The sequence below is a fragment of the Fusarium proliferatum genome (assembly GCF_900067095.1).
Source record: "Fusarium proliferatum ET1 genome assembly, contig: FPRO_scaffold002, whole genome shotgun sequence".
In the NCBI taxonomy this organism is placed as follows: domain Eukaryota; kingdom Fungi; phylum Ascomycota; class Sordariomycetes; order Hypocreales; family Nectriaceae; genus Fusarium; species Fusarium proliferatum.
In genome coordinates, this window is record NW_022194791.1 from 3,140,390 (window position 1) to 3,153,995 (window position 13,606).

At 49.2% G+C, this 13,606-nt stretch overlaps 4 protein-coding genes across 4 annotated transcripts; 2 read left to right on the forward strand and 2 right to left on the reverse strand.

The window, feature by feature from the left end:
* Positions 1-4,898: 4,898 nt before the first annotated feature.
* FPRO_02768 (uncharacterized protein) lies at positions 4,899-8,030 on the forward strand (the record flags this gene model as incomplete). The annotated part of the gene is made up of 4 exons (XM_031227094.1): positions 4,899-5,158; positions 5,210-6,034; positions 6,083-7,898; positions 7,947-8,030. The coding sequence occupies 4 exons, from the start codon at positions 4,899-4,901 to the stop codon at positions 8,028-8,030; spliced, it is 2,985 nt and encodes a 994-aa protein (XP_031077565.1).
* Positions 8,031-8,451: 421 nt separating this feature from the next.
* FPRO_02767 (uncharacterized protein) lies at positions 8,452-10,355 on the reverse strand (the record flags this gene model as incomplete). Its single annotated transcript, XM_031227096.1, has 6 exons — positions 8,452-8,758; positions 8,809-8,950; positions 9,031-9,286; positions 9,361-9,990; positions 10,049-10,132; positions 10,179-10,355. The coding sequence occupies 6 exons, from the start codon at positions 10,353-10,355 to the stop codon at positions 8,452-8,454; spliced, it is 1,596 nt and encodes a 531-aa protein (XP_031077566.1).
* Positions 10,356-10,623: 268 nt separating this feature from the next.
* Positions 10,624-11,209, reverse strand: FPRO_02766 (uncharacterized protein; the record flags this gene model as incomplete). The annotated part of the gene is made up of 2 exons (XM_031227097.1): positions 10,624-11,037; positions 11,090-11,209. 2 exons carry the CDS (start codon positions 11,207-11,209, stop codon positions 10,624-10,626), a joined length of 534 nt encoding a protein of 177 aa, XP_031077567.1.
* A 472-nt stretch (positions 11,210-11,681) lies between these two features.
* On the forward strand, positions 11,682-12,959 carry FPRO_02765 (uncharacterized protein; the record flags this gene model as incomplete). Its single annotated transcript, XM_031227098.1, has 1 exon — positions 11,682-12,959. The coding sequence occupies one exon, from the start codon at positions 11,682-11,684 to the stop codon at positions 12,957-12,959; it is 1,278 nt and encodes a 425-aa protein (XP_031077568.1).
* Positions 12,960-13,606: the final 647 nt, after the last annotated feature.

Sequence of the window (13,606 nt, forward strand, 5' to 3'; positions counted from 1 at the left end):
CTTCTGCCCTTCTTTCATGATACAACAACCAAGTCTCAAGGATCCAGGCTCGACGGAGAATCTCCGAAGCACTCAAAATTCATGAGCTAATAAGCAGCCTTAGGAGCACCTGGTAAATTTGGAACGACGGCATCAACATATGACGAACCAGTGCGACAGCCTCAGCCTACAGATCATTGAGCCCAAAGGTCGTCACGAGACTCCCATATGCCCATTCTATGTGGGACCTTGTCCAGACTAAAAACCACCCCCACGCAGTAAAGCTTGACTGCTAGTGAGTCAAATCAATCAATCACTCGTCACTGGTACATCGCAGAGCGCGGCATCGTCTTAGCCTCAGTGATCGCCTTGGAACCGGAGATCTAAAAACCCCCATCACTCCACTTTGTGATCCGGCCGCATGGAATACAGCGCTGTAACTGCCGATCGATTCACATTGTCAACACGCAGGACCCTCGAATCATGTGGATAAAATATCACTTTGGCTGATGACTATGGCCGAAATATCTCGATATCCTCTGCTATTGGGTTGCGATGAGATGCCAGTTCGTGGAGGGTCGTTCCGGACACCTGGCTTTCCATTTCTGGCTCACCGAATAGGCTGTCCAGACCCAACAGCTGCAGACTCAAGGACGAAAGGCTACTGCAACTTGTCAGAAGGATCACCGACGATGGCGTCTCGGTCGAGAACGGGATACGTCGTACTCCGTCGTTGTTGGATCTATTGGCCGACGGTCGTGCATGTTGTCGTAATTCCAGCCTCACGAGGGGCAATCGATCAGACTCGATGGAGAGAAACTCGACATGGTGCAGTGTGTTACCAGTTCATGCATGAGGCAAAATGTCATGTCTTGTGGGACGACATAGGCGATCCCTCCAGCTGGAACTCTGGGAGTGTTGAGCAAGACGTTTGTAAAAGAAATTCGTGACACCGTGTGTATATTCAACCGGATTGTTCTCACAGATAGGGCACCTCCAGGTGTAGGGATCTTCCCCGGACTCCAGATCATAGCCTGCAGGTTACCTATCTACTCCGCAATCCATTACGTTGATCTTGAGATTTCCATGAGTGAATGGAACTCAGCGCCTGCATGTTTCACGACCAATAAAGAGTCCCTGAGATAAGGTCCAAGAGTTTGGACAAGGAGATGGCTAATTAGGGCCGCTTACATAGGGGAGGGACCTGCATACCTGAGGAAATAGTTGCAGGCGAGCTAATACAATCCCCAGCCAAATGTATCAGCCGCTGTGGAGAAGCATCATTGCAGAAACCCGGGGTTTTTTTCGTCAGGCGACCTGTTAGCGTTCAGAAAGTTGACGAGTCTCAAAAAGTGTCTTAATTTTGGGAAATATCAACAGTTTTCAGTGTTAGGATAGGTGTCATGTCGTGGTTCATGGGGCTGACAATCGCTAGCCATTTATCACAGGTTTTAATCGATTCCCAAGGAGCCGATGAACAAAAGCAAGTGTCTCTCTACTACTACGTAAAATTAGCAATCAGTTTGGAGAACGAGGGATTGGGTCATCCTTGTTAGCATGTAACAATGGTCGATGACATAGCGACTGCAGCCTATGATCTTGATGCTGTCATTATTAAATATTATAGTTTTACAGCTTTCGGCTTTGATTTACGAGAGTATAGATAGCTTAATCTCCAGAATGCTCGATGACCCCAGTGACTGAAACATGATCAATAATACTGAGATTTTCCCTAGGTTATGTTTTCGGCATCAAAAGCAAAGAGACAAAATTAAGCTGGTGCATCATTGCTATACCCAGTAGTCGAATCACGTTGTGGGTCAATGATCGACAACCTTCATGTTGAAGATTGTAAGTTATAACTTACTAAGAGTTGAAACGGTTGACGAAAGTCTTTTTTACTACGATTTTCCAACTCATGCAATCGAGGAGTCAGATTGCCGATGCCAGCTGGTTAATTAGAGCACCATACGGATAGATAACATGAACTCGGCTCGAGTTTAAAGGATTACGTACCGAGTATTGCTACCTCAGATACGCGTCCGTCCTGGAGCGTTGGCCATCTCCCCACCCCGATATTCCGGGATGAAGCGCACTGCTCATGCCACCATTAAAGAGCTGATGACACACGAAAGTGAGCCTAAGACGGCCCGCAGGCTAGCATCATCGCATCACGCAAGGGCTGGTGTACATAATGCCAGCGTGACAACGCAAATGGGAGCCCGGAGTGGCCCGTGAGATGTCGGCTTCCATCATACCCAACTTGGCTTCGGGGTGAGTGGTCCGAGAGATCGTGAGGCACCATTCATTATAAACGGTTATTGGACGTAGTTGAGAATCCCAGGCTGGGGTTATTCCAGATTGGGTAAACATTGATTGATATTGGGGTCGATGAAGAAGTCATGTCCACCTCCTGAGCTGTAATGTTGGTTGGTCAGACCCATGAAATGTCTCACAAAATCGAACCAACAAGGCCTCGAGCCTTACGAATTATTTCTGGCCATGGCTGCTAAACGTAACCAGAAAGTCACACTTGTTGGTGTCTATGCATGTCGCAACGGATCTCAGCTTTCGGTGAACTGCCAAGATGCGGAGCCCAAGTGCTCACCTACAACAAATCCTGAGTGAAGAGATTGATCATGGATGCCCGGTCAAAATGTGAACAGATGTTATCACATTGACAAAGCGCGATATCCCTGTACAGTCATCCTCCCCGGAGCAAGGGTCCTCACAACCTGGTATATGAGTTCATGCGTTGCTTGAAAGCCCTCACTGATGAGGTCCTCCTCTTGTCTTTTACCAAGACTGGAGGAATCTACAGCACGCATTTTTACCGTCTTGTATCTCTTCATGATCAGCAAAAGTCATCGGCAGGTCGGACATTCAAAGATGTGAATGAGGCTGCGCTAGTGGTTTACGCAGGGATATGGAGGTTGCATGGAGAGAGGCGAGGGTGGAGAAGCGAAGTGGAGGAGAAGACGGACGCTTAACCGAGAAGGCAAAGACATGGTACGAAAAGGGTTCAGGCTCATTTAGGATGGTGAGCGTGGATTGGACATTGGGAGACCCTTGTATCGCAATTCAGTGAAGGTGTCGAAGCCTCGAAGGTAGGATTCTGGTTATCCAATTTTGATGGGTGAGACTCGAGAGACTTGAACATTTGAGGGGCTCCATCCTTTTTGTTAAAGTCAACGACCCCCCACTCTCTACCCGCACCCACGTTCCCCAGACCAAGCTCCGTCTTTTCTTCAGTTCCGTCCCGTCCATCCCACGCTTTTGCTCTGCGAATGAAGCTTTTGGTAAAGCGACTACTACAGTGCACTTGCAGTCCAGCCAGTACCTGTACTTGCTTCTTCTGGCATTCGAGACCCTTTGATATCTCGAGTACATACTGCACTGCGTTGGTTTGCTTTTGCTGAGCGTGCCTGAACTCCTATTACTGTTTCTTATTTGTGGTGTAAGCCCGTTTCATCTCTGTTCCTGATTATCTCAGCCAGAAAAGTCACTCAACTCAGGCTGTATCTTTGTCGAGTGCCTCGCTCTCGTCCTGTTGTTCCGCCTTCCGTTTCTCTCTTCTCTTACAACCCCTCGGCTTCCAGCATCCTTCTGTCACACTTGTGTTGCATTCGTTGCACATCTGCGAACCTCATCTCAAGGTCGGTAATTGTATAACTTTCTCTACTCATTCTCTCTCTGTTCACGTCTCATCTGCCCCTCCGCATCCTCATCCTTGAACGGCGCCACTTCAGACAGCAAGGACCACACTCGGGCACGTCTACTTGTACCACGAAATCACCACATGCTTCGAATCGGATCATTGCATGTGAGCCACGAGAAAATCATGGAATTGTCGTTGTCTACCACTGGCTAGATCATACACAATACTGGGCCCAACCCCTTTGTCTCCGTCCCTGCCGTACGTCGTTCGACTTTGCTCTGTCTGCCGGACGACGATGAGTTATACCTTCTCGAAACACTTGTTCAAGGATGATCCTGTCCCTCATCAGTCAAATCTTCCGTGTTCCTGTCGAACGTTACACATAAATAAGCAACGACCTCAAGCCAACTCCGTCATATACAAGCCTGGTTTCCTTATACAAAAAAAGGAAGAAGCCTCACCCGGCGCCGCAACAACGCCTCGACCACTATCACGTCTGCATCTTATCTTCTCTCCACATCATGAGATATACAGGCCAGCAATACGACAACTCACAACGTTTACATGACCAACTTTAAGATGGTCTCTCGGCATCACCCCGTCTCTAGTCTCCAGTCATGGTCCCACATCCCGGCCTTCCCCAAGCTGGCCCGTCTTTCTTTGATCCACCTCAATCAATAACATCCTCGATATTAGCCGCAAAAACACGCGACACTTATTGCTTTCGCTGCTAACATTAAGGGACCAGTTCAGCTCCAAATTGACCCCATTAGCTTGACCCCAAGATCAAGTCTGGTTTTTTTAATCGCGTGCCGATCTTTTGTTGTTCGCGACTCTTGGACGTACAAGTCACGCCAACTCGACCACATCGATTTTCCTTTCGGTCATGCGTTGATTGCAATATCCTATCATTGCGTAGGGGTCCTAGAAGTAATTATACGATTTAATTCCGCCCAGTCCCACCTTCGCGAACCCCAGCCATCACGACCCCGCTATCCTCGGTGACAGACCCAACTGCCACGCTTTGCGACTCTAGCGATTACCAACCGCCATCCTCGAGCCTTGGCCTACCACTGCCTGGCTGGTGGATTCTTAGCCTGTCGCTTTATAGCACGGCTCGACTTGACTGAGTCTTTTTCCTAACACAAACATCGCATCGCCTTCACTTCATAGGCTTCCTGTTCGGACATTGGGTATGGCCTCCGTTATAACAAATAACGTGAAACCGACCCTTCCCATATCCCCGGTCAGCTCCGGCGCAATGGGAGCTCAAAATATATCGCCTCGCGACACTTCGGATCCCACAGGTCGCGGCCGACGAAGAAGTCGCTCACCCGCAGATGACGGCGCGGACCAGGTCATAAAATCAGAAGGAAATCAAGACGGACCAAATGGCGCATCTTCCAACTCCGACGGCCCTGGCCCTGCCAGAAAACGAAGACGGAGCCGAAAGGGCCTGGACAAGAGGTTTGAATGTAGTGCCGAAGGGTGTGGGAAGAGCTATTCAAGAGCGGAACATCTGTAAGTCTCGAGTTTGTGCAACACTGGGCGGTCCAAGCTGACATATGACAGGTACCGGCATCAGCTTAACCATAACTCTAAACAGACCTACCACTGTACTTTTCCTAACTGCACACGGACTTTTGTCAGAGGAGATCTTCTCAAAAGGCATATGGACCGACATGCTGCAAAGGGCTCGCAACTCAACCAGAGAGATTCTATCATGGCACAATCCATAGCTCCGGGTCAATCAAACCAACAAGTTCAACCTCCTAATTTCAGTCGGAATAATTCTATCGATTACTCAAAGCACCAGCAGACGAACATGCCTTACCAGACACCACAAGTTCAAACACCTAACCCATATTCACCCATAAATAATACTCCAACAGGCATGTACCCTAACGGAGCCCTGCCAAATGGGATGGATAGTTACATGTCCCCGACCCAGGGTTATGATAATCGCACGCCACAACTCAGCCAACCACAATCTCCTTCAATTCAGCAAAGGCCGTCTATGTCTGCCAGCAATACACCATTCAACATGATGTCTCCAATTGCGAATCAGCAAGGGTTCCCAAATCAACAGAACATGTCGCAGAATCATTTTGTCAGCCAGCAAAACGTTATGCCTATGACCCTCCCTCCGGCTCAGTACCCCAACGGACAAAATGCTACCGTAGTTACTTCAGCGGAATATTCAGAGCCAGGAACCACGCAACCGAGCGAGATGATGATGCTGGACCAGATGGCCATGCCGGCAACTGTTCCTGTTTTCGGAGAGGGAGGTGATATGAACAAGTCACCCTACGTTGGAATGCCGGAGGACTTTATGGCTTACCTCTTCAACTCCCCCAGTCAAGCCATGACACCAGTGATGGGCCCGAACTACACCAAGTCAGTAATTCCTAAAGCATAACGGAAATCGTACTAACTTGAAACTAGTTATGCGGAATTGCAAGGAAATCAATTTAATATGAATCTTCTGGGTACAGATAGCAATTCACTTGGATACTTTCCAAGCGCTCCTCAGCAGGTAATGGCTGTCAACAACCTTCTTGATCAACAAGTTCCGGAAGCCACGATATCTGAGGAAAAGAGTCAAGAGCTATTCGACTTCATCAAAGAACGCTTCCATGACAACAAGCATGCTCCACCCGATCGTCAATGGGCCGACCTGCTTGAAGGTGATCGATCAAATGGCGAGCATATGTTGAGTAAGAGGATGATGCAGGCTTACATCGGTTCTTATTGGTATCACTTCAGCGATCAGATGCCTATTCTTCACAAGCCTACTTTCTCTCCTGACAAGACACCGAACTTATTACTCCTCGCGATGATGGCCATCGGAGGGGCTTGTCTCGACAGGACCCATGGACACAATGTGACGAGAGCAAGCGCCCAGCTCTCCAACTTTCTTGCCTGGCACCTCCGTTGGGACATCTTCATGGACGTTAGCTTCAGGCCGCCTGCTAAACTGTGGATTTTCCAGGCTTTGATTCTCCTGGAATTGTACGAAAAGATGTTTGCGACAAGAGAACTCCACGAACGGGCCCACATTCACCATGCGACCACTATCACTCTCATGCGACGAGGACGATCTCTGATCGGCAAATCTGCACTGGACTCTCCGCCGAACCCTCGTGACGTATCCAATGGATCTCGGCAGTCCTCCACGTCCAGCTCGACAGGGACAGCTGATAAATGGTGGGAGCATTGGGTTACAAACGAGGCGACCCGGCGTGCAGCATTCGCGGCCTTCATTGTTGATTCGATCCATGCAACGATGTTCGGTCATTCGGCAGTCATGGTAGCTCATGAAATGCGACTGCCTCTTCCTTGTGACGAGTCTATGTGGCGAGCCGGCAGTAGTTCTGAAGTTTGGAGGATTGAATCAAACTTGATGTCAAATGGCATCAAGCCAACTTCATTCCTGGAGGGTCTTAAGAGAACTTTGAGCGGTCAAGATGTCCACACGACATCATTCGGTAGAACAGTGCTCATGACAGGCCTGTTAAGCGTCTCGTGGCACATGCACCAGCGGGATCTTCAGGTCAATGTCCTAGGCGGCGGCATCATCCAGGCTCTTGGCGGTCGTGATCGATGGCGGGCTACTCTCACTCGAGCATACGACACTTGGAAAGCTGATTTTGACAAGCATCTTGAACGAAGCGAGGCCGCTGACCCGTATCGAGACGACGCTACTAAAAGGCAGGAGTTCAACGTCGTGTTTGAAAGTCGCACGGTTTTGCACCATTTGGCACACATGGCCATGCATGCTGATATTGTGGACTGCCAAATGTTTGCACGAGCAAAGCGTCTACTTGGTCGAACGATTGGGCCTCAAGAGTTTAATAGTGCTCAAAGGCGAATCAAAGACCACTGGGCTCACTCCGCGAGGGCGAGAGATGCAGCCTTTTACGCTATCAAGTTCCTCTGCTCAGTACTTGCTCCGGATCAAGTATCTGCGGCACATGCGGGCGGATACCACCTCGATGAGCCTTACGACGCCCGCGACGATGTTCTCCTTAACCGGCCTTGGGTGATGTACTTCGCTGCCCTGGTTGTTTGGAGTTATGGATTCGCGCTCGAGGGACCTTGTCCCAACATTCCGCTACCTACCACAAGGCACGAGAAGCTGCAGCATATGAGGAACTACTTTGTCAAGTTCGGTGGTATCGATAGTCCCGGTGCACTACAAGGTCGATCAGGGGTCAATGCCAATACAGCCCTTCTCATGGTCCTCAAAGACACGTTTCAGGTATGTTTTCTGAGCTTCAAGGCTGAGCGGTAACTAACAAGCTTTTAGACAACACGTTGGGAATTGCTTCATGAAGGATCAGCTCTTTTAAGCAATTGCATTATCCTTAACCAAGGCGGAACAATTGATTAAAATGACGGTGCTCAGCTCCCTGTTTCAAGAAGGCGTAAAACTGTTTGAGAGCTGCACGAGCTGTTGGGCTATGCCTATAAGGACAAGTGAACGAGATTCCTTCGTCCTTAGGAGGATGAATGGCATTTACGACGGATATAAAAGGATATTGGCGCATGGTAACAGAAGGCTTACAATTGGTATGAGATATGATGGATTCAGAACAGCATGGTTTACTTAGGATGGAGTATGCGGCTTCTTGCTTTTGCTTTTTAGAATACCCCAGTGTCGTTTTGCACAATATGATGGTTTCGAGCGGAATGTCCTAGGAAGAAATTGCTCCAATTGTTTGTGTAAAATCAAGGTATGGGTGAACGGATTCGTCAACTCCTGAGATATTGTCCACTCCAAACTCGAACGCCATTGTATCAAAAAACAACAATCAGTTCAGAACATGGCCATTTGTGAGGCTCTCCTCTAAAGGTAAATTCGCCTCGTGGAGGAGAGCCGTCAGTTCCTCTCCTGCTGCGGCCCCCATCTCTTCGTCTTCGTCGTCCTCGTCCTCGTCATCTTCGCCGGTGTACGGCATTTCTCCCTCCGAATCAGTCTCGGAGTCTATGTCAATCAGAGTGCCGTATGGCAAGAAGAAGTCGTTTGGGAGAAGGTCGTCCTCCATGTTTGCGACTTGCGCGAGGGTCGCGCCCTTCCAGAAGGCTGTGGGACCTGCAGGTCCATGAACATCGTAGTCACTACACTCTGCATTAGCGTATTGCTAGAAGGTGAGTGTCTGATGCTATACCTATCGAACCAATTTCCTACGACGCCTCGAGCAGAGCGTACGCCTCCGATCTGAACACCCTCACTGCGCCAGCGCTCGACACCATGGAAGATTGAGAATGTTGTCCATCTCACCTCACCTTCTTTTGTCAGTCGAGCAGTGCCTTTGACGTCGAATGTTTCCATGTTAGCTCTGGCTGAACCTTTTCAACTTTACTTTTGGGAAGGGAGACACTCTGCTTACCTCGGATATTTGAGTTGGCATTATTGTCAAACTCATCGTCTAAAGAACGACTAACACCCCGAAAGTGAACTACTGGTAGCTCTTGGCCGTCTTCGGGGCCTGGTTCTTCGACAGATGTAACATTGACTTTCATCATAATAATGCGAGTTGCTTCACCCACATCAAGTGGTGGGCGCGGCGCATCGGAGGTGATGAGTAGTTCGGGATCACCAAAGTTGAAGGCGAAGAAATCGCTATAATCAAGAAAGCACACAATCTGAAACCTTATCTGTCAGCTTAGCTTTCATGGGAGGAGCAAGCAGATACGGGAGTATCCTGGGGCCAACGAACGCGGTACCATGTGCCTGTGACTCCGTAAGGGTCGCGGGCCTCGAGTGAAGTGATGTCCCGAGGCGGAGGAGCCATAAAACTGTTTTGAAAGGAACCCGAGAACGGGCTGTCCCAAACGTTAGCGAATATTTGTGCAATATGGCGTCTTGCGCCAATGTTGTGGCCTAGAACAATGAGAATAGCCTCCACTTTTTCCCAGTCGACATTGAAAGTGCCATCGTCTTTGAATGGCCCCCATCCTGTGTTCTGAGTAAACTGGCGCAAGTCGTAGACCTTGGAGCAAGCATAAGGATACGTTTTCATGGATCGTAGGCGACCAACGTTGAGGATCGGTCTTGAATAAAGGCAGTGAAGATGGGCACTCTTTTGCTGAAGAGTCCTGTAGCCATCATCGGATGAGGTGGGCGCAGAGATGCTGTCTTGCGTGGGCTGACGGCGCAGGCGGTTGAAAAGTGATGAACCCTGGAGGAAGGCCTCGGCAGTGTCGTCTCGAGAGAAAAGACTTTGAAGGTGAGCGACATTGCGCGATGGCGCATGGGTCCTGGAGAAGTTGATAGCCTCGTCGTGAGATGGTGAAGCATTTTTGAGCAGACGAGTGACTATGTCGTGTACAAATTCGAGTTCAGCTTTCTATATATCCATCAGATCTTATATCAACTGGAACATGGGATTTCTTATCTTGTCTTACCTCAGGGTTGTTGCATATACTTTCAAGCTTCACAAAGTCGTGAATCTCTTGCTCGTAGTCAAGGGTCGGGTTGCTTGGTTCATCCTGAACTGTTTGTTAGTATTTGTGAGAGTCTTCAGGGAATACATACCAGCGTATTCATATAGACATCTCGATATAATTTGTGGTTCGTCTTTACTACTGCATAAAACCCCTTGGAGACGCGGGGCAGTATAACAAGGTCGGCTGGGGCTATCCACTGCAATATGTGATGCAGAATTTCAGCAGGAAGCTGCAGAATCGGCGTCGCAGCGTTTGGAGCGTCCATAGTGAGAGTAATATTGCTGTTTGGTTGTGTTGTCTTTGAGAGAAAGTGAATCTCTGAGATGAGGCTGCCTGCCATGTAATGACGATATAGAAAGGCTTCTGACGTTACTTCCGTACATGGCACCCATCGGACTTAACGTGCGGAGCTTGTGTGGGGGGTGCGCTAGGATAATAGTTCACAAGCTTACCCTAAAGCGATTTCAAGCTCACGGCATTTGGCACCAAAACATAGAATATACCATGGAATGATTTGTCTATTTCTCGTGTATCTACATCTTGGCCTTGATATCGCTATCAATATTGACTTTTCCGTGCTCAGCTGTGGCCAAGAGAAGATTATCCGATCTCCTTCTCATACTTCCATGCAGAGAGGCTAATTTCTTCCCGACCTGAGTAATCGAACACTCAATCAATACCTCAGTTCCAACTGGCACAGGTCGCATATAAGTGACGTTAAGTGTCCTGCTCACGCCCATATGCTGCCAGAAGCCAGGCTTGTTCACCAAAGCAAGGGGCAATGTCGTACACCAGTCAAAGAGTGTGGCCGCGCAACCTCCGTGCAGGTTCTGCAGCCTGTTGCAATTATCGGGCTGGACTGTATATGAGAATACGCATGACGGGTGAGGTCCTTCAGCATTGGTGGACACGAGCTGGAGATGAGGGATGAGGGTATTCATCCAATCCTAGGGTCATAGGTCAGCATCCGAGACGAACCCGAACAAGTGGGAAACCCACTCCTTGCTTGGAATGACCGTTATCATTTTGTGAAAGCTGTAACCAGGTTTTGACTCTTTCTTCTGGGCTGCCCTCTTTCAAGGTCTTGCGATGATTGTCTGTTGGCTTGTTGTCGGACATGTTGTTTGGTCTTTAATGTACAAAATATCGTACTCAAGTGAGGCTGCAGTCACCGAATCAAGATGGATTATGAATTATGATAACAAGTAGCCCCTTTCAAAAAGATACAAAGTTAGAATCCGGGGTATCACATTGAAATTGACATCTGGCTTACCTTTACTTTACCTACCAGTTGACGATACCTCGGTCCGTTGTAAACGCTAACCTTGATGCTGGTTATTGCCCTTTTCAGCTAATGACCCCAGAAGCCGAGGCACTTCCATCGGCCAACCAGCCCGAGCTCGACGTCGTAGTCGCATCCACTTCACCCGTTATCGCAGCTGCACAGTAATCCGGGGTCACTAACAAATTCCGCTCCACTACAGATCTCCTGTCGCAGTTGATCTCCATTCATCCTCGACATTGAATTCATCACCGTCTCTTGTCATTCTTCTACCCGTCCCCCGTATCCTCCAGGCATATCCTAGAGGCAATGGAGTTCGTCACAGCCCTTCGGGGCACCTTCGACGAACAGAAGCCATCTCTATTCGAAGTCCTTTCTGAGCAACAGCTCAACGCCCTCCTCCCGCCGACCCTCCGCTACCTACTTACCATCGCGACGCACCGACACCCACGATATCTCCTAAGAATACTAAACTCGTTCGATGAGATATACGCTGGTGTTATGTTGCTCGTTGAGCGGCATTACCTGCGCACCCGAGGCGGCTCCTTCACAGAGAACTTCTATGGCCTCAAGCGCGAAAAGGGCCTCCACGCCGAAGTGCCACGCGCGAGCATGTCATCGCCCGATATTGTGCGCGAGACACTGAAACTCACGACTCGGGACGTCTGGAAGAATCTGCTCGTCATCGTCGGCATCCCTTACCTGAAACGGAAGCTTGACGAGAGCTACGAGGTGAATGCGCCGAGAGCTCTTCTCGGTGCGGCATACACGCGAATGCCAGATAACCCGACTCTTCGCGACCGATTCCTATACTACTACCGTTGGTTCCTCAGGAACATATACCCGAGCGTCAATGCCGGCTATTACTTTGCCATGCTTGCTTTCAATGTGGCGTACCTCTTCGACGGGAGCAAGTACCACAGCCCTCTCTTGTGGTTGATAGGAACACGTATTCGAAGAATGTCAGGTGCAGATTACAAGGCCATTGAGGCTTTGACGCAGACACCCGAGACAGGACACAGACCTGGGTGGCGGTCGTTGTTAAACCCCCGCGAAATGGGCCCGCGGGTGTTGTCAAGCTTGTCGATTTTGCTGCCTACAAGTATCTTTGCCCTCAAGTTTTTGGAATGGTGGTATCAGTCAGATTTTGCGAAGCAGCTTTCACGAAAAGCGACTGAAAGTGTTGATTTGCCGCCGCCTGTGATTTCGGCAGATGGCAAGGGAGGCTCCGGCAAGAAGAAGCCAGAAGTGAAGAAAGAGGAGTCAAATGAGGGAGACTCAACCCCTTCGGCAGAAGATGTACCCATCGCCACTCCCTCGTTGCTCCCTGTCTACACAATTCCATTTCCCAGCGATTCGGCATTGTGTCCTATTTGTGTCGATGAGATCGTCACTCCCACAGCCTGTCAAACCGGTGTCGTTTATTGCTATACATGTATCCACAAATGGATCGAGGGCCAGCATCAGAAACAAGAGGATTTTATGGAGTCGCGCGAGGGCAAGTGGGAGAGTGGCCAAGGGAGATGCGCAGTGACAGGCAGAAGGGTTCTGGGTGGAACTGAAGGCTTAAGGCGGATAATGGTATAGAGAAGTCGACATTTACAGTATAAGTTACTACATGCGTCGAGTTGGAGATTTTCAAAGTGTTGGCGTGCAATTTTCGATACCCAGGAGACTTGGATGTCTCACCCTTTTAATTGAAGCAGCTTCACTACAGCTCAATGCGGTTCATTATCGTAATTGCATCTCTCGACTTTGGAATGCATGCGCGTCTCCATGTTTCACTCAACGTCTGATTTACCTGTGTCGACACGCTGTCATCGACGCCAACCGCTCAATGTCTCACTTTAATCTCCGCCGCCGTGAGGCGATTCAGAGGCCCGCCACACTCTGGCCAGAGAGTCAATGAAATGGAATGTATAAGATGGCGCACAAAGAGATCAACGTCATGCTCCCCAAGGCGAAATGCACCCCAGCCTGCAGACAATGTACAGTTGATGGAAAGCATTGCATTCTCTTCAACTTACCCCTCATGATGCTATTGGCTCAGCATAGAATCTCGTGGTGTCTTAGAATAGCGTCACAACTTCTTGACTACCTTGAATGCGTATGCTTTCAGACGTTTGCCAACCACTACCGAATTCCATATGCGGGTGGTGCTCGCCGTGTAAGGCAATGGACCGTAAAGAAATAAAAGACGAACTGCTGCCCGCGGCTTTTCGAGATGAAACGAC